The sequence below is a fragment of the Vulpes vulpes genome, chromosome 12 (genome assembly GCF_048418805.1).
Source record: "Vulpes vulpes isolate BD-2025 chromosome 12, VulVul3, whole genome shotgun sequence".
NCBI lineage: Eukaryota > Metazoa > Chordata > Mammalia > Carnivora > Canidae > Vulpes > Vulpes vulpes.
This window is the reverse complement of record NC_132791.1, coordinates 166830314-166853580: the sequence shown is the minus strand read 5'-3', so window position 1 is coordinate 166853580 and position 23267 is coordinate 166830314. Positions and strand designations below refer to the sequence as shown.

Below are 23267 nucleotides of genomic sequence, written 5' to 3'. Positions count from 1 at the left end.
GTTGGTGGGGCACCATAGGCTGCCACCGTGAGGAACACCCACTCCACAGATGCTAAACAGCAGCACCATGTGGAGACAGCGGGGCCCCTGACCTCAGGCTTCCCATCCTCCTGTCACTTTGCCAGTGACAACCTGGAGCCTAAAAGGGAAAGAGCAGAGGGTGGCTCCTTTTCCCACAAAAGGCTGGCAGAGCAGTTCTGAGGAGTCAGGAATATTCAGAGGCCCGAGCACAGCCAGCGGCAGAGAAAATGCAGAACCACCCAGCCAAAAGGAATTTTATTTCAAAGATCTGCAGATACACAGCATGTAAAGGTGGTCAGTGGGCTGCCACCAAGAACTTCCAGAAATCAAGGCTGAGATCTCCCGGCCGACAATGTACTGTCAACCAGAATGTGCGCCTCCTCATCTGGCAGAAGGGAAACCGCACACAAAGCACACCACATGCCGCCTCACCCTCATGGCACCACTCAGCGTGGTGGGGGGGACGTCCCACAGGCACCACTGGGCCGCACAGAAGACCAGCTGTGCTGTAGCTTCATCCCGAAGCTGAATTACTTAAATCACACCCAGTGATACTAAGGGAAGGCAACTGCACCTCACTCGGGTTTACTTCCAGCCCAGTAGGCGGGGCCTTAGGCGGAGTCATCACATGAAGTGCTGGCCACAACGTGGGCTGCTCTCTTCTCCATGTGGGGCCCAGTGTCATCCAGGGCAAGCTCCGCCCGATACGATTCAGCCCGGGCAGGCAGGCTGCAAGCCGCTTGGCAGGCAATGGCGCGGGGGCTCCTCCTCAGGGAAGGAGGGGGTGGGAGCAAAGCCTGGGTCAGGCAGCTCCAGAGGCCACCCCCCGCTCACAGCCTGGCCGGGTGAGCACGAGAGCACCAAATCTAGAGAAATCACATGGCGAGGAAATCTTCATTCCATCAAAGAAACCAAGACGGCGCTGCTCAAACACACTCCACATACAAATGTTCTTTCAAAAACTTAAGCTTGCCGTGAGAGCACATCTACAAAGCAAAGCCAAATTTTAATAAAACTTCAGTAAAGCGTTTGAGTCTCTCGTTATCAAAGTTAGGGCTTCGGGAGCGAAGTGACCCCCGAAGTCGAGGTTTGGTGCAGAGCCCTAGGCTCTGGAGCAGCTGGGCCGTGGGTCTCCTGCTGCCCCTGGTGGGCACACACACCACACTCACCCCCAGCCTCCTTGTCGCTCTCGCCACTGTCCTCATCCTCAGTACCCTCGCCCTCATTGCTGTCCTCTTCCGAGTCTGACTCCTCCAGCCACTCTTGAGTTCCTTGAAAGCAAAAGCACATGTTCAGAGTGTCAACGTGGCAGGGCAGCCCCAGAGACTCGTAGTGTGGGAGTGGCCCTGGCCTGGCACCTCTGCACGCTTAGAGGAAACGTGTTGTTTTCTCTGGGTCTCTGAGCAGAGGTGGGGTGAAGGTGACTGGCAACGATATAAGACCATGCTGAGTTCTCTCCTGATGCCTGGCTCTGCATGATCTCACTGGAAGACAGATGCTTTTCATACCAGCCACTGAGTAACTTTCCCCAAGAGTGTGTATTTTAACTTTATTTCTAGTCTCTGGTCTTAAAAGAAGTGGTAGCCTGTGTCCAGCAGCTGCCAGTGTGCAACGAGGCAGCGTGGGACCAAGAAGTATGGGTCAGAGGAGGCCTGCGGGACCCTGCGATGGTCATGGGCCTGCTCTGCCCTCACATGCTCAGAAAGCTGCGGTCATGGGGGGAGGGCCTCCGTGAGATGTTTTTGCTACAGCACACCTCTGAGCAGTACCAGGACAGGCCTGAGGCTCACGGGAGTGCTGGAGTGAGCAGCCTACCCACCTCTGCTCCCAGAGCAGGGATGGATGTGCACAGGATGTGGCCCTCACCATGGCCAGGGCCCACCCTGCTATGAACAGCCAGAGGTGAGGGATACAGGGCTTGCCCACTGCAGGCTCAGTGGCATAGGGTAGATGTGAGGGGGCACTTGCAGGCAGATTTCACAGATGCTCTTAGGGAGTTCCCGCCCCACCATGTGGAGGAGCTTATCTCCAACTCAGCTCACCTGGATCCATCTCCACCAAGGCCGTCCACTCCTGCATCTTTTGGAGATCCAGGCAGTACAGGTCACTGAGGGTGATCTGGCGGTCACCTGCCTCAAACATGCCCCCGTAAAGGTAGAGCCGCCCGTGCTTCACGGCCAGCATGGCATTTGAGCGGGGGCTCGGCTCCACCACGGGGCCACCCACTTCATCAGGGCTGTCCTCCTCGTTGGACTGAGGTTTTCCAGCTGGCCCCGGGGTGGCAAACATCTGTTTAATGGTGATCACGGTCCCGTCTTCTGTGACCACCTCTCTGACCACCTCCAGGGGCTCTTGGGCACTGGTTCCCCCATGTTCCTGCTTGTCAGGACCCTCGGGCTCTGCTTTTTTGCCTCTCCTACGTTTCCTCTTCTCGGACTTAGGTCCCTGTTGATGAAAAACAAGGCCATGCATTTTAGCAGCAGGCAGCTGTGAGCAGGCAAGCATCCTCGAGTAACATGGGTTCAAGTGTGACTCCCCCCAAGGGGGATTGGGCCACAAAGCTTACACACCTGCCCTAACCCATGTGCTATGGTTCACCCTGGGGGCACAGAGACTCTGTCTATGTGTGACCTCTCTGAGAAAAAGGTAGAGAGGGCCACGCATCCAGACACGAGCTGCACCGCTACCCAATTCCTGGCAGAGATGCCAAGGCTCTTCAACCAGAGTGGGCTGCCTCCTCCAGCCTTGAGGCCACTCACCCCATCAACTCGTCCAGACCAGAAGCCCATGGGCAACCCCACTGCTGGGATGGCTATCGATGGTACCACTGTAGAGTGGGCAGAGGGGCAGGGTGGCTTGTTCCTGGCCACAGGGACAGTAAAGACAGAGAGCTCATATGGAGCCCCACAGACAAGAGGGACTGGGGAGGCCCTGGGCATCTTGACACCTGGCCAGAAGAACCAGCTGACTCGACAGAGGCAAACAGAGGCAGCCCTGTGTTGGGGCTATATGTCTGATACGTGACCACCATGTTATACACTTTGGGACACAGTTCTACCTTGAGCTGCCCCGTAAACCAGCGGTTCCTGGTGGCATCGTAGAAGTGCAGGTCGTTAAGGAAGTCCCCCTCCAGGCTCTCTTCCTCTTCCTCATCACAGACTCCCCCGAAGAGCAGTGTCTGATGGTTTGGGGTCACAGCCACCGAAAAGCCAGACCTCGGAGTGGGCTTGGCTCCTGCAGGATTAATCCGAGTCCACTTCCAGCTGCCTGTAGGAGGAGAGGGAACACAGGGTAAAAGGGAGCCAGCCACAGTCACATCCAGTATCACTTGGCCCTGAGTGACTGGGACAAGTGGAAACAAGACTGCAGGTGAGAGGTCACCAGGGACATTAGCTCTGAGCCCTTTGCAGAAATATAAAACACAGCCCAATATGCCCTGGAGTTTCACCCTACTGCTGAAAGTCCCACACACACTAGGTAACGTTTCCACGTGCCCTCCACACACCCGCTCCGCCAAGCACTTCCTGGCTGTAGCTCAGAGGCCTGGCCACGAGTGAGGCAGGCAGGCGGCAGTGCCAGGAGGGCCTCCCATTGTGCCATGCTCTGGGGCAGAGACCGCTGTCTCAGGCAGCTGCTCTGGTCCCACCGCTGCTAAGAACTGCAGACAGCCCACCTGTCCCATAGGCAACATGTTCTTCTCTCATGGCAGGTGCCTAATTAACATGGTAACCCTCAAAACATGACTTAGTATGAAGCATGGGGGAAAGCCTTCCCACTACATCTAGAAAAAAGAACTGAGATTTTTTTGTTTAATGAACGCTTAAGAAAAACTTAACAGAAGCAACAAATGGCAAATGCTCTACAATGTCATGTCCAACTGTTGTTCATCAGTGCACAGCACAGGTGCAACTTTGGTGGCGGGGGTGGGTAACCCATTACTGGGCCATGAGGTCAATTCGTTAGTCAGCATTTTAATGGTTTAGGAAACAGAGAAGGAAAAACACCAGCGTGCCCTGCCCGCAGTCTGGCAAGACACTTTTTTCAATTGTAGGAGACAGGCTCTAAGTGTGCACCAGCTCATGACGCACCATGTGCTGCTCACCAGTGACAGCTTGATGCCCAGACAGAGGTTAGGTACACAGGCTCAGAACACAGGTTCCAGCTCCAGCTCACTGATAAACAAACCGGGCAAGTTTCTCCTCAGCTTCAAACTGGTTCCCAGTTCCCAGGAAAAGTCCTCATGGGTCACTGTAGGGCCGCAAGGCTGGCTTCCTGAGAAGCACCAGGTTTACTAAGGGTTAGGGTGGGAGAGCGGGAACAGTGCTATGCAGAGCAGTCCCGTCATCCTACACAAGACAGCCTCACGGGGAAGGCGAAGGGCCATGCTGTGGGTGCCCAAAGCAGATCCAGAGCTAGACTGGATCACTTGGGTCTAGCCCAGCCTGCTCATCCCAAGACTCACAGACAGGGCACCACCTTACTTTCTGAGCTTTAGAAAGGGAGAGCAGGGGCCACTGATCCACAATAGCCATTCCTCATGGAGCAACCCTAGTGGCTACTTGCTCTTGAGCGAGAACAAGTCAGGGAATGACAGACAAGCAGCAGTTCCCACTTGCTGTGAGAGGAACTCCTGCATCCACAGTGCTTGTGCTTTTAGGCCAGGCCACCCCAAACACCCGGGGATGAACACTCCTCAGCTGTCCCTGCTGTGCAGCCAGGCACTTAGGGTCGCGCGTGGAGTGCCGGGCTTGCCCACTCAGGCAAGGACTTGCCCATAGCTCCACCGCAGTGTGCAGGGGCTCACTGCCACTCTCCCATCCCCCTATCCACAGGGCAGGTGGGCTCTTGGGTCACTGCCCTGCTTCTTGTAGGAACCCATAGACCACCCCCATGGCCCATCCTTGACATGGTGCATGTACCTTCTTTTCCATCCTCGGGCTGCAGCAGGTACATATCTGAATGCTGGGTGCCTCTGTCCACATCTTTTTTGACTCTCTGCAAAAGGAACAGGGAGTCATGTGAGAACTGGCTAGATGCCTCTTACAATGTCCCACACAGCCCCCTCCCTCAAGCCTGTGGTCTGGCTTCCAGCTGGGAGGTGTGGGGGTGGGGAGAGGTACCCTGAAGCCTTCCTTCACCAGCCTCAAAGAAAATCCAAACTATGACCAGCTCAACTCTGACCTCATTGAGAAGATAGAATAAAAAATGTTGGTATGATTTATTAACCAAGAATAGATTTTGAACTTTAAAAATTCACCATTCTAACAACCACCATCATGCCAGGAACACCCCAGTGCTCTCTTGCTGGTACTTCCATGGCTCTGCCTTGATCCTGTTCTAGGTGGAGGGGCTCTCCCAGAGATCATGGAGCCCTCCCCAGAGGCCATCAAAAAGCCACCTTCCATTGCAGTTCCCAAGTGTCCCCAACCCCATCATCTTTCAATTCATGTCCTCAGACTTCGCAGAGAATCACATTCACATGCACTACGGAAGCCAGCCAGCTGCTCCCAATTAAAAACTTTTCTGAGCATCTCAAACAACAAAACACTGGTTTCTTGGCCCTGAGTCCTCAGTATCCCATTAGCCACACAGCATTGGCCCAACCAGGCACCCTTGCCCAAATGCCAACCATGTCTGGAAAATCACTCAGCAAAATGGCAGTCCTGTGGGGAGGGATCTGGGAGTTTTCATTTCTTCTCTGTATCTATCCTGTAAATCCCTTATTTTTAACAACCTTTATTTCAGGTTAGTTATATGTTCACAGAAAAATCGAGCAGCTTGTACCCAGTTTCCCCCATTACTAACATCCTCCATTTCTGCACTACGTCGGTCACGATTAAGGAAGTCCCCAGCTGACTCACACTTCGTTTCCCCCAGTGAGGACCCTCCGACCTCTCACCCCCAGGGGTCTCATAGACCTGTCTGCCACAGGGTACTGCATGATGCATGGTCATCGCAAGCCCCAGGCTCCCCGCCTCTGGTGAGCTGCTCAGTTGTGCTGCATCACGTGGCTATCCTGACACTTGTCTGGCACTTCCATCAGGGCTGCAGATAAAGTGCCCTTCTCAACCAGCACTCCAGGGGTACATACTGGTGCCATGACTTCCCACTGCTGCTGACCTTGGTCCCCTGCCTGTCACATCCCCCAGGCCTGCAGCTTCCCACAGTCCTCTAGGGAAGGACGCCACTCTATACAGCCCTGATGGCAGAGAAGAAAGTTGTGCTCCACCCCTCAAGGGTGGAGCTGGCTGCATAATTTATGAGGAATTCTGCATAGGGATCTGTCCCTTTCCACTGATTTATTTATTCATTCAATCATTTGCTTATAATTGTATGGACTCATAAATTTTTATATTATGCTCTGGACTGTAATCCAATCCACTTTACTTACTTTGTTGCTAAAACAGTTCGAGCTTTAGCCACTGGGAATCCTTTCAATGGCTCCCCGGTCCACTGTGTGGGTTTCCTATAAGCACTTCCTTAGGTTGGCACACCACAAGCTGCTCCAGCCTCAGCCTGTACATTTCTTACCCCAGGCCTGGGATCAGCCATTTCCTCAAGGAGCCCCAGGTCCCTTCACGGGAGATGGGGTTAGAAACCACTCTCTGGGCACCAGAAGTGCTGGCTGCTGCTGTCATGTCCACTCCCATTCACCCACCGCAAGACAGGATCAGGAAATACATATGCATATTTCTTTTCCTCCCAACCACAGGTGTGGATTTACTACATGGGGAGAAGCTGGTTTCCTTTTGGAAAACAAAGCCAACGATTTAGCTGCCAGTGGACTGGACACGTGACCTGAATATACTATAGCCAGGACGTTTGGTTATCAGCCACATGTGGAGAACAGCCATCATCTCCAGGAAGAAAAATTGGGTGTGCGCCTCTCTTGTCTTCCTTCCATACACAACTGCAGGATTCAAGTGAGGCAATGTCTGCACATTAGTCATTCAGACTAGACGTTCTCTTGCTCTAGCAGATTCGCCCAGCAGGAGGGACTACCCTTCCACACCAAGAGACCTGGCATGAACAGGAACTGAATTCACACTCACAGGTCCTACTCACTGACGGGACCTGGAAGGAGTTCAGTGACCACTCTGTTGTTAGAAATACAAATCACAGCTGAGCTATGGCCCCCTGCCATCACTGCACCTGTTGACACATGTATTGTTTGCTGCAAGCAGTGGTTAGAACCTGGTAGTTAAGGGGGCTTTTCTAGGCTAGAATTTAAGCACCTTCCCTTGAGGCCCACCAGCCAGAACACTTCCCAAGAAAGGTGAGGTGACAAGCCCAGGGCCACAGCTTTGGTGCAGGCTGGCACTTGGCCAGGGCTCTGGCTGCGGGGCAGGGAGGGGGAGGCGTCACACCCGTTCGGACCACAGTGCACACTGGCACAGGGTTGGCCCGCCCCACCAGCTAACTCCTCCCGCACAGCAGTTCCCTTCCTTGTATGTAGAACAGGGACTTCACTTCACAAAATCCCATCTCCTGTCCTCACAGGGAACAAGAGAAAGCTGCCCTGTGTAATTTTTATTGTGGATTACCCACGGCACATTCTGTTAAGGCCTCCTGGCTTTAAACGCACACAGCTAGTCTTTCCATGAGATTCAACAGATCTGGGGGAGGAAGCAGAGTCTCCAGAGCCTGCAGAGATGTGGAACTAACTCCTGCCTAGGGAGTATGACACTCCACACAGGGTCTCAGCCTCTCTTTAAGGATGAGCACTGCTGTGAGAGGCTCAGGGCGGCTGCCAGTCACACCACACAGCAGAAACTGTGTGCATTTTACAAAGAATGTATTCCCCCACTCACACATTCCTACTATAGTACTAATGGAATCTGTGGAATCCAGATACTTTTGACAGAGATGTGTATCGGGTGTTACAATATCACACTGAAAAACAACACAACTATTTCCAAAATGACTCAGCATGTGCCTGAGACCCAGCACCTCCTCATGCCGCACTCAACGCCCTGCACTCCTATCCTCTCACCAGCATCCTCGGCCTCAGACTTGGAGATGGACTCCCTTCAGCCTCCGGGGCCCCCACTAGACACCCAGTTTCAGGGCAATCTGACCCCGGCAAGGGGTGATAACAGCTCTGAGACCAGCAAGGGCCCTGCGCGGCTGCGCTCTGAGGAGCCTGTGTTTGTTAACTGTCCACTCTCTGAGGCCTTCCCCAGCTTGTCCCCAAAGGGCAGGGAGAGGTTCCACATAGAGTATCTGCAACCTGATCAAACTAAACAACAAAGATCATGTGAAAAAGCACATTCAAGGGTTCCGTGTTCCCAGGACCAGCAAAAGCAGCCTCCTCAGGACACCCCGACCAGGGTCCGTGGGGTCAAAGGAAGATATCACATGTAATAGGGAGAAGGTGCTCCCATGGTTCCGGGGGGGGCGAGGGGGGTGGCAGGCAGGGAGGCCCACGGCCACGATGCTCCTGTCCTGATGGCTGAGAACCAGCAGTGGACGGCCCACAGAAACCACCCCGTGTGCATGAGACATCCTCCTCATGGGCAAGGAGGAGCTACCTCGAAATAAACCACAAAGGCCTGGCTCACGAGTACTTCACAGCAGCCAGGACTCAAACCTTTCCCTAATTGTGATAAATCCCCCAAGAATCCAAACAGATTAAGCTTTTCACCTTGATTCAAACGCCAAAAGCCAAAAGCCAAAAAAAAAAAAAAAAAAAAAAAAAGCCAAAGGCCTGGAGAAAATGGCCACTCAGTGAAGTGGACTTGGTGTGTCCACACCCCTAGCTGGAAAGAGCAGTTGTTGAGAATAAGGCACTATTTTGATTAAATACCATATCTCTTTAAAATGGCATTAGCTTCACAAGGTTCCCTTCTGGACACTGTCTGGTTCCTTCTATGAAGCACAAGATGTGGGCAGAGGCACAGCTTGTGGCCAAAGCAGCCTGTACCTCAGGCCCTCCTGACTGTCAAACAACTAGCTGAGTCCAGAAAACAATCAACATCCTCTGTCCAAAACAAAGGCTGGCCACTTCCTGAGCAGCAAGGCCAACACTTACTGGGCCAGAGGGGTGAGAAATAGAGCAGACACAGGACACTCCCCCACTGCAGGTTGGACTCCTTGCCTGCGTTATCCTGACCACCCACAGGCGACCTGCTCAGCCCAAGTCACGGGGCCCACTCCATCTGTGGGAAATGAGATTTAAAACCACAATGAGACAGACACCACACATCTGCCAGAATGGCTGAGAATAAAAAAGACTGGCGCCATCAAGTGTTGGCGAGGGCATGAGGCAACTACTGTGGGAAGGGCTGCAACAATCTCCACCCTGTGACCCAAGCTGTCCCACTCCTGGGTACTTGCCCCAAAACTCAGTAGAGCCATAGTGATCTGTACAAGAACGTTCACAGCACCTTTGTCTGTAATGACCGAAAACTGGAAACAGCCCTGTGTCCATCAATAAAAAATAAAGAAACTGTGTGTGTCATAGCAGAATACGGCTCGGCATGAAGAAGCAAGCAACCAAAATGTATAACTCAGTCGGATCTCAGAAGCATGTTGAACGAAGGAAGTCTTCCTCAAACAAGCCCATCTGTCAACAGTCCTAGAACAGGCATGTCGAGTCTAAGGTGGGGCACAGCAGACTGGCACCAGCCTCTGGGTGGGGGAAGGGCATGGCAGATGAGGGCTCCAAGCACCTACACCCATGTATGAGTCACAATCAGTAAGTACACACCTAAGATATGTGCACTTCACCACATATCAACTATACATTAAAAATGGAATGTTGGAAAAAAACATGGAATGTTGAGGGATGCCTGGTTGTCTCAGCTGGAAAAACATGTGACTCTTGATCTTGGGGTCAAGAATATGAGCCCCTCAATGGATGCAGAGATTATGTAAAGTAAATATAGTTAAAATCTGGGATGCCTGGGTGGCTCAGGGATTTAGGGTCTGCCTTGGGCTCAGGGCATGATCCCAGGGTCCTAGGATCGAGTCCCACATCAGACTCCCTGTGAGGAGTCTGCTTCTCCCTCTGCCTATGTCTCTGCCTCTCTCTCTCTGTGTGCCTCTCATGAATAAATAAATAAAATCTTAAAAAAAAAAAAAATCTGAATGCTGAACTCTACTGGCTGATACGCCTGCCCCAGTATTCAGGGGCAAGTGTACAGGTGTCTGCGCTTTTCTCTGAAATTCACCCAGAAAGATGGGTGGATGGACAGCAGCATAGATGTGAACCACTGTGTGATGAAGCAAGGACAGCAGAGCGCTAACTACTGGAGGCTCTAGGTAGGAGGATGTTAAGTCTCACCTCATTAAGTCTTTTAAGTCACTCTGTGTTGGAGAAATTTTTAAAATATAAAGGCTAAGAAAAAGCCTGCAGTGAGACCCCACTCCAGCCTTCTGGGGCTCACGGGCATGTACAAGCTGATGAGGCGCAGCTTGTGGGCTTCAGACGCTGTGAAGAGCACCTCGTGTGGGGGATACACACCAGAGCCAGCAAGTCACACTCACACACATGCACCCAGAGAGGTCACTTCAACGTGTCTGTGTGGCTTGGAGCAACCATGGCCTGTTCTATCTACTAGAAAGCACTGTATGGTAGTCAGGATCTGTGGCTTAGGCATCAAGACCCATCCCCCCACTTCCACTCCTCCACCCTTGCCAAACAGGAATTATTCATATTGCAGCATGTTTGGGGCTACATGGGTTACAACACAATATGGGTGAAAAAGTCTTAATATGTTCACAGGGGAAGAGATGAACATTATACCCATCTCTATTTCGATATGCAATCCTATTTGGAGGTTTTCATTCTTGTTGAAAGTGAAAGAGGCAACACCAGAGAGGAGGGCCTGTTTCTCTACGTGCCGTATCCTACCTGCTTCGAGTAGCCCCCATAGATGACAATGCCACCCTGGGGAGTGACAGACATCTGGCAGCCTGATCTGGGTGTGGGCCCAGCCCCTGACGGGGACAGTCTACTCCAGGAGAACGTGTCCAGGTTGAAGGCGTACACATCATTGTAGTAGATGTAGTCTCTGGTTATCACACAGAAACACAAACAAGAAAACAGGGACATTAAAACATGAACCTGATTCAAATTAAAGGTGAATTTTCTGCCATTTGTAGTAAGTTACCAGTTTCATTACAGTCTAAATCCACATGAAAGGACCACAGGTATATATGAGTTTGCATCTGGAGACTAGAGATAATGCTAGCTCACAGAAATACAGTAATTTGCCAGGATCTGAAAAACTTTTTAGTCTGAAAGTTATACCATACTTCCTTACAAAGTTTACAAAATCACAGCCTTGAAAATAATTACATTAAGTTACCACGTGTGTAATTTTAAGCTCATAAATTACAGAGCCAAGTGAACACTTAGAAAGGAGACACCTAAAGCTAGTCCAGAGCTGTGAGCCAAGCTGAGTATACCTGAAACTGGTGCGTCAGAGGCCAGTCCCTGGAGCCCAGGAGCTGGGTGGCAACAAGGGGGGGCCCATGGCTGCGTCTGGCCTCATGCTGCTGGGGCTTAAGAGGAAAAGGACTTGAATGCAGAAGTGACCTTGGGAAGGAGTCCGTGCATGGGAAAGCAGTGCCCTAACGTAATGTCATATACAGCCACAGGCAAAGCCAAGGAGCCCGGGTCAGAATGACACCAGAATATGAGATGCTCTCCAGGTTGTTCAAAATAGCCAGCCAGGCCTGAACTGCGAAACCATCCAAGGGTCTGAGCAATCCTGTCCACTACCCTGAGCATGGCACCCTACAGCCAGTGCCAGGAAGGGCCTCCAGGGGAAAGTGCTGGCTGGGGTGCTTAGCTGCGCACAGCATGGTACACAGGTGGCCCTGGCGGGCGACTCTGCTGACCAGCACCCTCTAAGATGCAGCCACCACGGGATGGCTTTTCATACATGAACTGAGGAATAGAGGCTCAGAGTTCTGAGAAGGCATCACTAGATTCTATGTTTCCTTAGATTTCACACTGCAGATTTTCAGTATAAAAGTTCTATTCCGCACATAAATTCAACTGTTCTTTGTTTTGTTTTTTTTTTAAGATTTTATTTATTCATGAGAGACACAGAGAAAGAGAGGCAGGACACAGGCAGAGGGAGAAGCAGGCTCCATGCAGGGAGCCTGACATGGGACTCGATCCCGGGTCTCCAGGATCACATCCTGGGCTGAAGGTGGCGCTAAAACGCTGAGTCACCTAGACTGCCCTCTTTAGTTTTTAAAAGTCAAACTGATTTTTTTTTTCATATGGAAGGTAACTACGTAGGTAGCTTTACTAGTATCTTCGTTTTTTTCTGTGTGTTTACATACTTTAAAAACAATTTTAAGCAAGGTAACAGATGATTACAGTTTTGAAAACAGTTCTGATTTTGAAAAAGTTGCAAATTACAACCACAAATTAAAACTGTGAGCTCCCAGGGGCAGGGCCCGTGCTGGCCCCACCATCTCTTGCAAAAGTGGTGAATTAATGCACCAACACACCTATGAATCCCCATGTGACACACTCATGAATCCCTGTGCATACAACAAATAATTCCTTGTTTTTTTTTTAAAAAGTGTCAAGAATAAATAATACATGACAATCCCTTAGGTATAAAGTTTTAAAAACAGCCTGGGCTCTCTCATCTAAAATGGTGGTAAGGGGGATCCCTGGGTGGCTCAGCAGTTTGGCGCCTGCCTTTGGCCCCCGGGGCGCGATCCTGGAGTCCCGGGATCGAGTCCCACGTCGGGCTCCTGGCATACAGCCTGCTTCTCTCTCCTGTGTCTGCCTCTCTCTCTCTCTCTCTCTCTCAAATCAATCAATCAATCTTTAAAAATAAAATAAAATAATAAAATAAAAAATTAAAATAAAAAATAAAAATAAAATAAAATAAAATAAAAAATAATAAAATAATAATAAAATAAAATAAAATAAAAATAAAATAAAATGGTGGTAAGTTGCCGCACACCTGCAGAGCAGAGCGGATAGGGGGGGGGGGGGGGGGGGGGAGTGCCTGCACACAAGCACTCCACCCCACTCAGCCCTGGTGAGCCTGGCTTCCTCATCCATGACGCAGGAGCATAACCTGCCCTGCCAATGGCATGCTCTTTGAGACTCAGTATTAAAGCATTATTACAGCCAAGTTACACATTTAGGGACACAAAATCACTACTTAACTTGAATTATGCTTTTAAAATCCCTTCTGAAAGCACTGAAGAATTTATATCCCCCTTTCTCCATTAATAAAACGTCTTTATTCATGAAGAAAAACTGCAGCTTTAACTGAGTCAAATCTATACCACCACAACTCAATTAAGACTGGATTAAAGGGGGATGAAAACTGCAAGATGCCTAACTTGACCTCCTTCACATCCATGTACGACAATTGACTTAGGAGCCAGTCATTATCAGAAAAAAAATTTGTGCAAATGGACCCATCAGGTGACAGAAATGTGAGAGTTGCCATGACAGTTAATAAACTGAGGACTCTGGACAACCCAGGTGGCTCAGAGGTTTAGCACCGCCTTCAGCCCAGGGTGTGATCCTGGAGACCCAGGATCGAATCCCATGTCGGGCTCCGTGCATGGAGCCTGCTTCTTCCTCTGCCTGTGTTTCTCTGCCTCTGTGTCTCTCATGAATAAATAAATAAAATCTTAAAAATAAATAAGCAAACTGAGGGCTCTGCTATTTCCTAAGAGGTTAGGAGAGGGAAGTGTAGAACACAGCCATTAGGAAACACCCACCCACCCTTCTCCACGTGAGGCCTGCTCAGAGGCAAAGCCCAACGAACGGGACGTTGCCAGACAGGACAGCTTAGCACTGCATTATGATGGTGACAGACAAAATGACCTGTCACCACACGTCTCATTTCTCTGGACTGAACTCAGGACACTTGAGAAGCTATGGTGTGGAGGACAGGCTCCCAACAAGCAGAGACCCTGTCAGCTTGGCCTGCAGTGAGCACACATGGAACCCATGATCATGGCTCTTACCAATGCTGCCATTGGAAAGCCCCTCTTCAGACATCACTGCTCTTTGCTGCATTCCCCAACCCAGATAAGTTAAAAATTATTTTAGCCCAGAAGCTCTCAGAGTGGAGTGCCCTGGCCAGAAGTACCAGCATCGCCTGCATATTTGCAGAAATGCAGATTCTTAGACCCTGCCCCAGGCCTAATGAGTCAGAAACCAGAGGGTGAGGCCCAGCAACCAGACTTTTAACAAGCCCTCCAGAGGATTCTGTATCAGGCTAAAGTGTGAGAATCCGGTGTTAGGACTGGCCAGATCATTTGCAGGTCTCAGTGTAAAATAAAAATGCAGAGCCTATTACTCAATGACTATTAAGAATTTCAAGACACTGGGACACCTGGGTGGCTCAGCGGTTGGGTACCTGCCTTTGGCTCAGGTCATGATCCTGGGATCCAGGACTGAGTCCCCAATCAGATTCCCTATGAGGAGCCTGCTTCTCCCTCTGCCTATGTCTTGGCCTCTCTCAGTCTCTGTCTCTCATGAATAAATAAATAAATAAATCTAAAAAAAGAAAAAAGAATTTCAAGACACTGACAGCATCCACAAAGTTGGCTCTGGATTTAGGGGATGAGCAGCATTTTCTATGTGTATTCAGAAAGGTTCCTCCCACAAAAGGTCCACTCCTTACTGTTCCCAGAAAGAAAGATGTTCTGCTATTGGTACCAACCTTGTACTCTCATGGAAGCCACCAAAAAGGATTAACTGTTTCTTCCAGGCTACCATCCGATGTCCACTCCGACCTGAAGGGCCTCCTGTTGATCTAAAATGAAAAAAACAAAACAAAACCCACTTTTTTCACCAATTTGTTTCATAAGCATTAAGTATGTTTAATTTGACCACAAGTAACCAAGACTGTTCTGAGTCTAGCTAGCTGCTGTAAATATGGGGAATAAAACAGGAGACAGTCTCCAAGACCTTGGAGTAAAAATCTCTGAGAGCAAGCAGGGACTCAAGATACAGAAATTGGACTCCATTAAAACAGAAAATCTCAGCTTTTCAAAATAAACTATTACAGAATAAAACCGCAAGAGATCAAAGGGAGAGAAGATTTCTGCAAACACACATCTGACCAATGACCTGCACCCAGAAGAACTCTTGTGCCTTATGAGTAAAATAAATCCAATAAAATTCTAGGCAAAAGATGTGAGCAGAAGGCTGAAATAAAAACAGGAAAGAAAAGACAAAAAAATGACCAACAAAGAAAAAGATGGTCAACACCCTCAATTGTCAGTAGTTCAGTCAAGCTGAATGCACACTGTGCTCCCTACTGTATACCACTAGAGGCCAAAACCAAATGACAGGATCAAGTCGTCACAAAGCCATGAGCCAGGAGCTGGCTCGCTCACACAGCACTGGGGCAGGTGTAAGATGGCATGGCCACCACCACAACCACTCCTTACACTGTGAAATGCACTTGGCACACAACCTGGCAATGGGATGGCAGATACTTATTACTCACATATGAAAACACAAGTGCATACAAAGACCCACATACACACATTTAGAGCAGCTTTATTCACAACTGTCAAAAACCAGAAGCAGACAGGAGCTGCTTCGACGAGTATACGAATAAAGTGTGGTACAGTCACAACAGAATACTTGTCAACAACAAAAGGGGAAGGTCTCCTGATATATACAACATGGACAGGTCACACTCCAAGAAGCAGGCATCAGAAGAGCATGTACTGTAGGATTCCACTTATAGGAAAAAAGGCAAAAATCAATCTCTGATGATGATGGCAGCTGCCTCGGGCCAAAGACGACACAGGGACTAGACAACAAGGGGGCAGGAGAGAATTTCCTGGAGGGACAGACACCTTGTCTGTCTCAAGAATGGTGATGGTTCAACAGGTCTGTGGGTCAGCTGAAACTCCTAACTGTCCAACTAAAAGGCAGTCATTTAAGTGAATGTGATTTTATCTCATTAACATGTATATAAAAATACATGGCAATAAATACCCAAGAAAAGGGACTTCTGAGTTCTGATTTGGCATCCAAGGGACTTGGAGTCACCACACTGTCCCAACAAGTAAAAAAGCTGAACAGACTGAGAATTCAACAAGTCTTCTTGGATCATACCCAGGTCAAACTGCTGGCCCCTGATTACAGACAGGAGAATACAGGAAGCCCACCTCCAGAAGCAGGGGCCTACGCACAGCCAGCTCAGAGAGGAATACGGGGGGATCCAGTCACAGGGCCCCCACGATACTGTGAAATTTAACCCGGAGGCTCAAATGCATTCCCACAGTAAGCAGCTTCTGGCAGGGGTGGGGAGAAGGCACCATTCTGAAAAGCCCCTGAGCATCCTGTTCTTAACAAAGCCTGTCCTCTAACCAGAGCCAAGCTGACCTGGAAGAAGAGAAATGCCCAACTTCAGCTCCCTCTTGGCACACTGGCTCACATAGCAGGGGAAAGAAACCGAGAGGCTCCTGTGAGGTTTGCAGTGGGAGCTGAGCCCTCCTCAACGGGGAGACCGGAGACCACACTGCCCCTGCTCACTCAGCTCACCACCATACTCCTGCAGGCTTAGGTACAGCACTTCCTCGTAACTGCTCCCTCATGTCCTGCTAGTGAGAGGCCACTTATGAGGTGCATTAAGAGGCAAAAACACAGTCTGAGGGTTCAGAGCAAGCACCAGAACCAGACAAGCAGGGGTGCTAGAATTACCAGACCAGGAATTTAAAACAACTGTGATGAATACTCGAAGGGCTGAGACGACATGCAAGGACAGATGTGCAATGAAAGCAGTGAGACTGAAATTCTAAGAACCAGAAAGAAATATGAGAGATCAAATCGCTAACAGAAAATTAGACTGCCCAGAATGGCCCCAATGGGCTTGTGAGCAAGATGGAGCTACGAACCCCAGAACCAGAGGACACAGTAACGAAGAACTCAAAAACCCAAAACCAAGGAGAACCAAGAATGGAAGAAAAACTCAGGACAGAATATCCAAGGGGACAATGATGCTAAAGATGTAAAAGAAACATAATGGGTTTGCTGGAAGAAGACAGAAAGGAACAGAAGGAAAATCTGACACAATGAGAATTTCCCCAAACTCAACTTTGACCTCAAACCACACAGATGGAGGATGGTCAGGGGACTAAGCGGGATATATGTCAAGAAACGATCCCGAGGCCTGTCATTTTCAAATTACAGAAAACCAAAGGTAAAGGAAAAATCGCAAAGAAGCCATGGGAAAAATACCACCTTACCTACAGAGAAACAAAGATGAGAAGCAAATCCAACTGTTGCCAGAGACCATGCCAGCAAGGAGAGAGTGGAATGAAGTACAAGGTGTTGGGAGAAAAACATCACCAACACACAACTGTGTGCTCCGCAGGAGTACCAGTCAACAGTGAAGGAGACATAAGACCTTCTCCAACAAACCAAAATTAATGGAGTTGGTTGCCAGTAGACCTGCCTCACAAGAAATGTTTAACAGTCTTTTAAAGAGAGAAGGAAAAAAAATATATATATATATACACACACACATATATGGGTCAGAAACTTGAATCTACACAGAGAAAGGAAGAGAACTGTAGAAGGAATAAATGAAGGTAGAATAAAAACATTTTTACTTTTTCTTAATGGATCTAATAAATAATTTATCTGCAACAGTAGCAGCAATGTGTCTGCTGTGTGTGTTTCTATACACACGTTCTTCAGCACGTTCCTGTGTCAGTGAAATGAAAGACAGCAATGATGCAAGGGACAAGTCTGCTATTTCAGCGTATCCGCATGACTCATGAAGTGGTACAGTGTCATCTGAAGGTGGACTTGGATTAGTTGTGAATGCACAATGCCAACACTAGGGCAGTGACCAAAAATAGCAAAAACACAGGCATAACGGATATGCTAAGGGAGAAAACCAGAATCCTACAACGTGCTCAATTAAAAACCACACACACACACACACACACACACACACACACACACACACACACAAGTCAAAGACAAATAGAAACAAAGAACAAGGGCAATGAACAGAAACAGTAACAAACACGGCAGATGTTACCCAGGAAATCAATAATCACTCTGAATGTTAATGGTCTTAAATGAATCATTTTATACAAAAGAGCTCCTCAGAGTAGATAAGAACAGAAGACCCAGCTACATGTCGTGTACAAGTAACCCACTTCAAACATAAAGACACAGGCTGATTAAAAGTACACACATGGAGAAAATATACCATGCTGACAACTAATCAAAGAAAAGTAAGAGTAACTACATTTCAGACAGAACAGACTTCAAAGCAAGGAAAGTTACCAGGAATTTAAACGGGCATTACCGAGTTCTTAGGACACCTGGATGGCTCAGTGGTTGAGCGTCTGCCTTTGGCTCAGGGCATGATCTCAGGGGTCCCAGGATCAAATCCCAAGTCAGTCTCCCTCTGAGGAGTCTGCTTCACTCCTGCCTATGTCTCTGACCCTCTCTCTGTTTTTCATGAATAAATAAATAAAATCTTAAAATAAATGAGTGAATGAATAAATGAATAAAATAATCAGGCATTACCTACATATAAAGGGATCAACTCTCCAAAAAAGACATACTCAACATGCACATACCCAAAAAGAGAATGTCAAACTATATAAGGCAAAAACTAACAGAACCACAAGGAAAGACAGACATATCTGCCATCACAGTTGGAAAATTCAATAACCCCGTCTCAAAAATGGACAGACACAGCAACAGAAATCAACAAGAACAGAGCTGAACTCAACAACACCATTAATCAATGGGATGTAACTGACACCTACAGACCACTTCATCCCACAATGGGCAGAATACACATCCTTCTCAAGCTCACCTAGAACATTCACCATGACAGACCACGTTCTGGGCCACCACAAAACACACCATAACAAATTGAAAAGAACAGAAATCAAACAATGTTTGCTTTTAGACCACAGGAGAAGTAAACTAGAAGCCAAATACACAGAGATTAAACAACACCCTTATAAATAACAGGTGGGTCAAAGAAGAAATAGGAGAAATTAAAAAATACTTTGAACTAAATGAAAATGAAAACATCATTTATCAAAATTTGTGGAATGCAGTGAAAGCAAGTACTTAGAAGGAAATTTTTAGGACTGAATGAACATATTAGAAAAAAGATCTATAGTCAATAATTTTCCACCTTAGGAAACGAAAAACAAGAGAAAACTAAGCCCCCAAAAGCAAAAGAAAAGAAATAATGAGAGCAGAAATTAATATTTTTGAAAATAGAGAACATCAACAAACCAAAAGCTGATTCTTTGAAAAGACTGATAGAACCAACAGGCTTCTAGCCAAGCTAAGAAAAAAAGGGGGGGGGGGGACATAAATTATTAATAGAGAAATGAAAGAAGGGACATCACTATAGATGCCATGGAAATTAAAAAGATAAAAAAAGCAACACTATAAACAACTCTATGCCCACAAATCTGATAACGTGGAGAAAGTGGATCAATTCCTTAAAAGACAGAATTTGCCAAAATCCACACAAGAAATAGACAATTTGAATAGGCTTACATCTATTAAAGATGTTGAATCAATAATTGATAATCTTCCAAAACAGAAAGCACCAGGCCCAGAGGGGTTCCACTAGTGAATTCTACCAAACATTTAAGTAAAAATTTATACCATTCCTCTATAATGTCTTTCAGAGCATAGCTTCTACTGTCTATCCAGCACTACCCTAATACCAAAACAAGATAAAGACATTACAAAAGACTAAGACCAGTATCTCTCAGAAACATAGATGCAAAAATTAATATTAACAAATAAAATCCCCAAAAAAGTATAAGAATTACACACTATGACCAAGTGGGATTTGTCCTAGGCATGCAAGGCTGGTTCCAATCTAAAATCAATTAATATAACCCATCCCATCAACAGACTAAAAGAAAAGTCATATGATGATACCAATAGATGCAGGAAAAGCATTTGTCAAAATCTAACACTCACTCATGATAAACTCTCTCAGTAAACTAGGAATAGAGAGGAACATTCTGAATTTCATGAATATCTACAAAAACCTATGGATAATATTATACTCAATAATGAGAAACTGAAAGCTTTCCCGCTAAGATCAGGTACAGAGCAGGGATGCCCCCTCTTGCCACTCCTTTCAACACTGTCTTAGAAGTCCTTGCTAATGCAATAAGGGAGAAAAAGGAAAGAAAAGGTAAATAAAGGGCATAAATATTGGGAAGGAAGATATAAAACTCTGTTTGTAAATGACATGATCTATGTATAAAATCTGAAAGAACAGAAAAAAAATTCCAGGAACTAATAAGTGATTATAGCAAGGTTGTAGGCTGCAAGACTAATATACAAAAGTCAACTGCTTTCCTACAGAACAACAACGAACAAGTGAAATTTAAAATTAAAAACAATACCATTTATACTAACATTCCCAACATGAAATAGTTAGTATAAATCTAACAATATGTACAAGATGTATTTGGGGAAAACTACAAAAGTATGATGAACACAATCAAAGAACTCAATAAATGGAGGGACATTCCGTGTTCTTGGATAGGAAGTCTGGGTATCACCAAAATGTCAGTTCTTCCCAACATGATCTATGGAATCAATGCAATCTCAATCACAATCCCAGCAAACTGTTTTATGGATATGGACAAATAGATTCTAATGTTTATATAGAGGGGTAAAAGACCCCAAATAACACAATATTGGAGAAGAACAAAGTTGGAAGATGGACCTACCTGACTTCAAGACTTACTATAAAATTAATAATCAGGCAGCCGGGTGGCTCAGTGGGTTAGCACCTGCCTTCGGTCCAGGGCCTGATCCTGAAGACCTGGGATCGAGTCCTATGTCAGGCTCCCTCCCTGCATGAAGCCTGCTTCTCCCTCTGCCTGTGTCTCTGCCTCTCTCTCTGTGTCTCCCATGAATAAAAAATGAAATCTTTAAAAAACAAAAAAAACAAAAAAACTAACTAATCAAGACAATATGGTGCCTTGAAAGTAGAGAACATCAACAAACCAAAACCACATTGTTGGCGAAAGAACAAATTGATCAATGGAATAAAACAGAAAGCCCAGGATTAGAGACTCATGAATACAGTCAGCTGGTCTTTCTATTTTTTAAATAATAAATTTATTTTTTATTGGTGTTCAATTTGCCAACATACAAAATAACACCCAGTGCTCATCCCATCAAGTGCCCGTCACCCATTCACCCCCACCCCCCCCGCCCTCCTCCCCTTCCACCACCCCTGGTTCATTTCCCAGAGTTAGGAGTCTTTATATTCTGTCTCCCTTTCTGATATTTCCCACACATTTCTTATCTCTTCCCTTCTATTCCCTTTCACTATTATTTATATTCCCCAAATGAATAAGAACATATACTGTTTGTCCTTCTCCAATTGACTTACTTCACTCAGCATAATACCCTCCAGTTCCATCCTCGTTGAAGCAAATGGTGGGTATTTGTCATTTCTAATGGCTGAGTAATATTCCATTGTATACATAGACCACATCTTCTTTATCCATTCATCTTTTGATGGACACCAAGACTCCTTCCACAGTTTGGCTATTGTGGCCATTGCTGCTATAAACATCAGGGTGCAGGTGTCCCGGCGTTTCATTGCATCTGAATCTTTGGGGTAAATCCCCAACAGTGCAATTGCTGGGTCGTAGGACAAGTCTATTTTTAACTCTTTGAAGAACCTCCACACCGTTTTCCAGAGTGGCTGCACCAGTTCACATTCCCACCAACAGTGTAAGAGGGTTCCCTTTTCTCTGCATCCTCTCCAACATTTGTGGTTTCCTGCCTTGTTAATGTTCCCCATTCTCACTGGTGTGAGGTGTTATCTCATTGTGGTTTTGATTTGGATTTCCCTGATGGCAAGTGATGCGGAGCATTTTCTCATGTGCATGTTGGCCATGTCTATGTCTTCCTCTGTGAGATTTCTCTTCATGTCTTTTGCCCATTTCATGATTGGATTGTTTGTTTCTTTGGTGTTGAGTTTAAATAAGTTCTTTATAGATCTTGGAAACTAACCCTTTGTCTGATACGTCATTTGCAAATATCTTCTCCCATTCTGTAGGTTGTCTTTTAGTTTTGTTGACTGTATCCTTTGCTGTGCAAAAGCTTCTTATCTTGATGAAGTCCCAATAGTTCATTTTTGCGTTTCTTTTGCCTTCGTGGATGTATCTTGCAAGAAGTTACTGTGGCTGAGTTCAAAAAGGGTGCTGCCTGTGTTCTCCTCTAGGACTTTGATGGAATCTTGTCTCACATTTAGATCTTTCATCCATTTTGAGTTTATCTTTGTGTATGGTGCAAGGGAGTGGTCTAGTTTCATTCTTCTGCATGTGGATGTCCAATTTTCCCAGCACCATTTATTGAAGAGACTGTCTTTCTTCCAGGGGATAGTCTTTCCTCCTTTATCGAATATTAGTTGACCATAAAGTTCAGGGTCCACTTCTGTGTTCTCTATTCTGTTCCATTGATCTATGTGTCTGTTTTTGTGCCAGTACCACACTGTCTTGATGACCACAGCTTTGTAGTACAACCTGAAATCTGGCATTGTGATGCCCCCAGCTATGGTTTTCTTTTTTAAAATTCCCCTGGCTATTCGGGGTCTTTTCTGATTCCACACAAATCTTAAAATAATTTGTTCTAACTCTCTGAAGAAAAGTCCATGGTATTTAGATAGGGATTGCATTAAACATGTAAATTGCCCTGGGTAACATTGACATTTTCACAATATTAATTCTGCCAATCCATGAGCATGGAATATTTTTCCATCTCTGTGTCTTCCTCAATTTCTTTCAGAAGTGTTCTATAGTTTTTAGGGTATAGATCCTTTACTTCTTTGGTTAGGTTTATTCCTAGGTATCTTATGCTTTTGGGTGCAATTGTAAATGGGATTGACTCCTTAATTTCTCTTTCTTCAGTCTCATTGTTAGTGTATAGAAATGCCATTGATTTCTGGGCATTGATTTTGTATACTGCCACGCTACCAAACTGCTGTATGAGTTCGAGCAATCTTGGGGTGGAGGCTTTTGGGTTTTCTATGTAGAGTATCATGTCATCGGCGAAGAGGGAGAGTTTGACTTTTCTTTGCCAATTTGAATGCCTTTAATGTCTTTTTGTTATCTGATTGCTGAGGCTCGGACTTCCAGTACTATGTTGAATAGCAGTGGTGAGAGTGGACATCCCTGTCTTGTTCCTGATCTTAGGGGAAAGGCTCCCAGTGCTTCCCCATTGAGAATGATATTTGCTGTGGGCTTTTTGTAGA

General features: G+C 46.8%; 1 protein-coding gene across 4 annotated transcripts in view; it reads right to left on the bottom strand.

The window, feature by feature from the left end:
- Positions 1 to 258: 258 nt before the first annotated feature.
- The window catches only part of KLHDC4 (kelch domain containing 4), a 56428-nt gene continuing 33419 nt past the window's right edge, over positions 259 to 23267 (bottom strand). For 3 of the 4 annotated variants that reach the window (XM_026004956.2, XM_026004959.2, XM_026004960.2), the window contains 6 exons: positions 14685 to 14777; positions 10877 to 11036; positions 4941 to 5016; positions 3080 to 3288; positions 2064 to 2466; positions 1009 to 1292 (listed from right to left, as the gene is read on the bottom strand). In XM_026004956.2, coding sequence (XP_025860741.1) covers positions 1072 to 1292; positions 2064 to 2466; positions 3080 to 3288; positions 4941 to 5016; positions 10877 to 11036; positions 14685 to 14777 — 1162 coding nt within the window. In that variant the 3' untranslated portion in view covers positions 1009 to 1071. The other variant, XM_026004958.2, reaches the window with a different exon arrangement.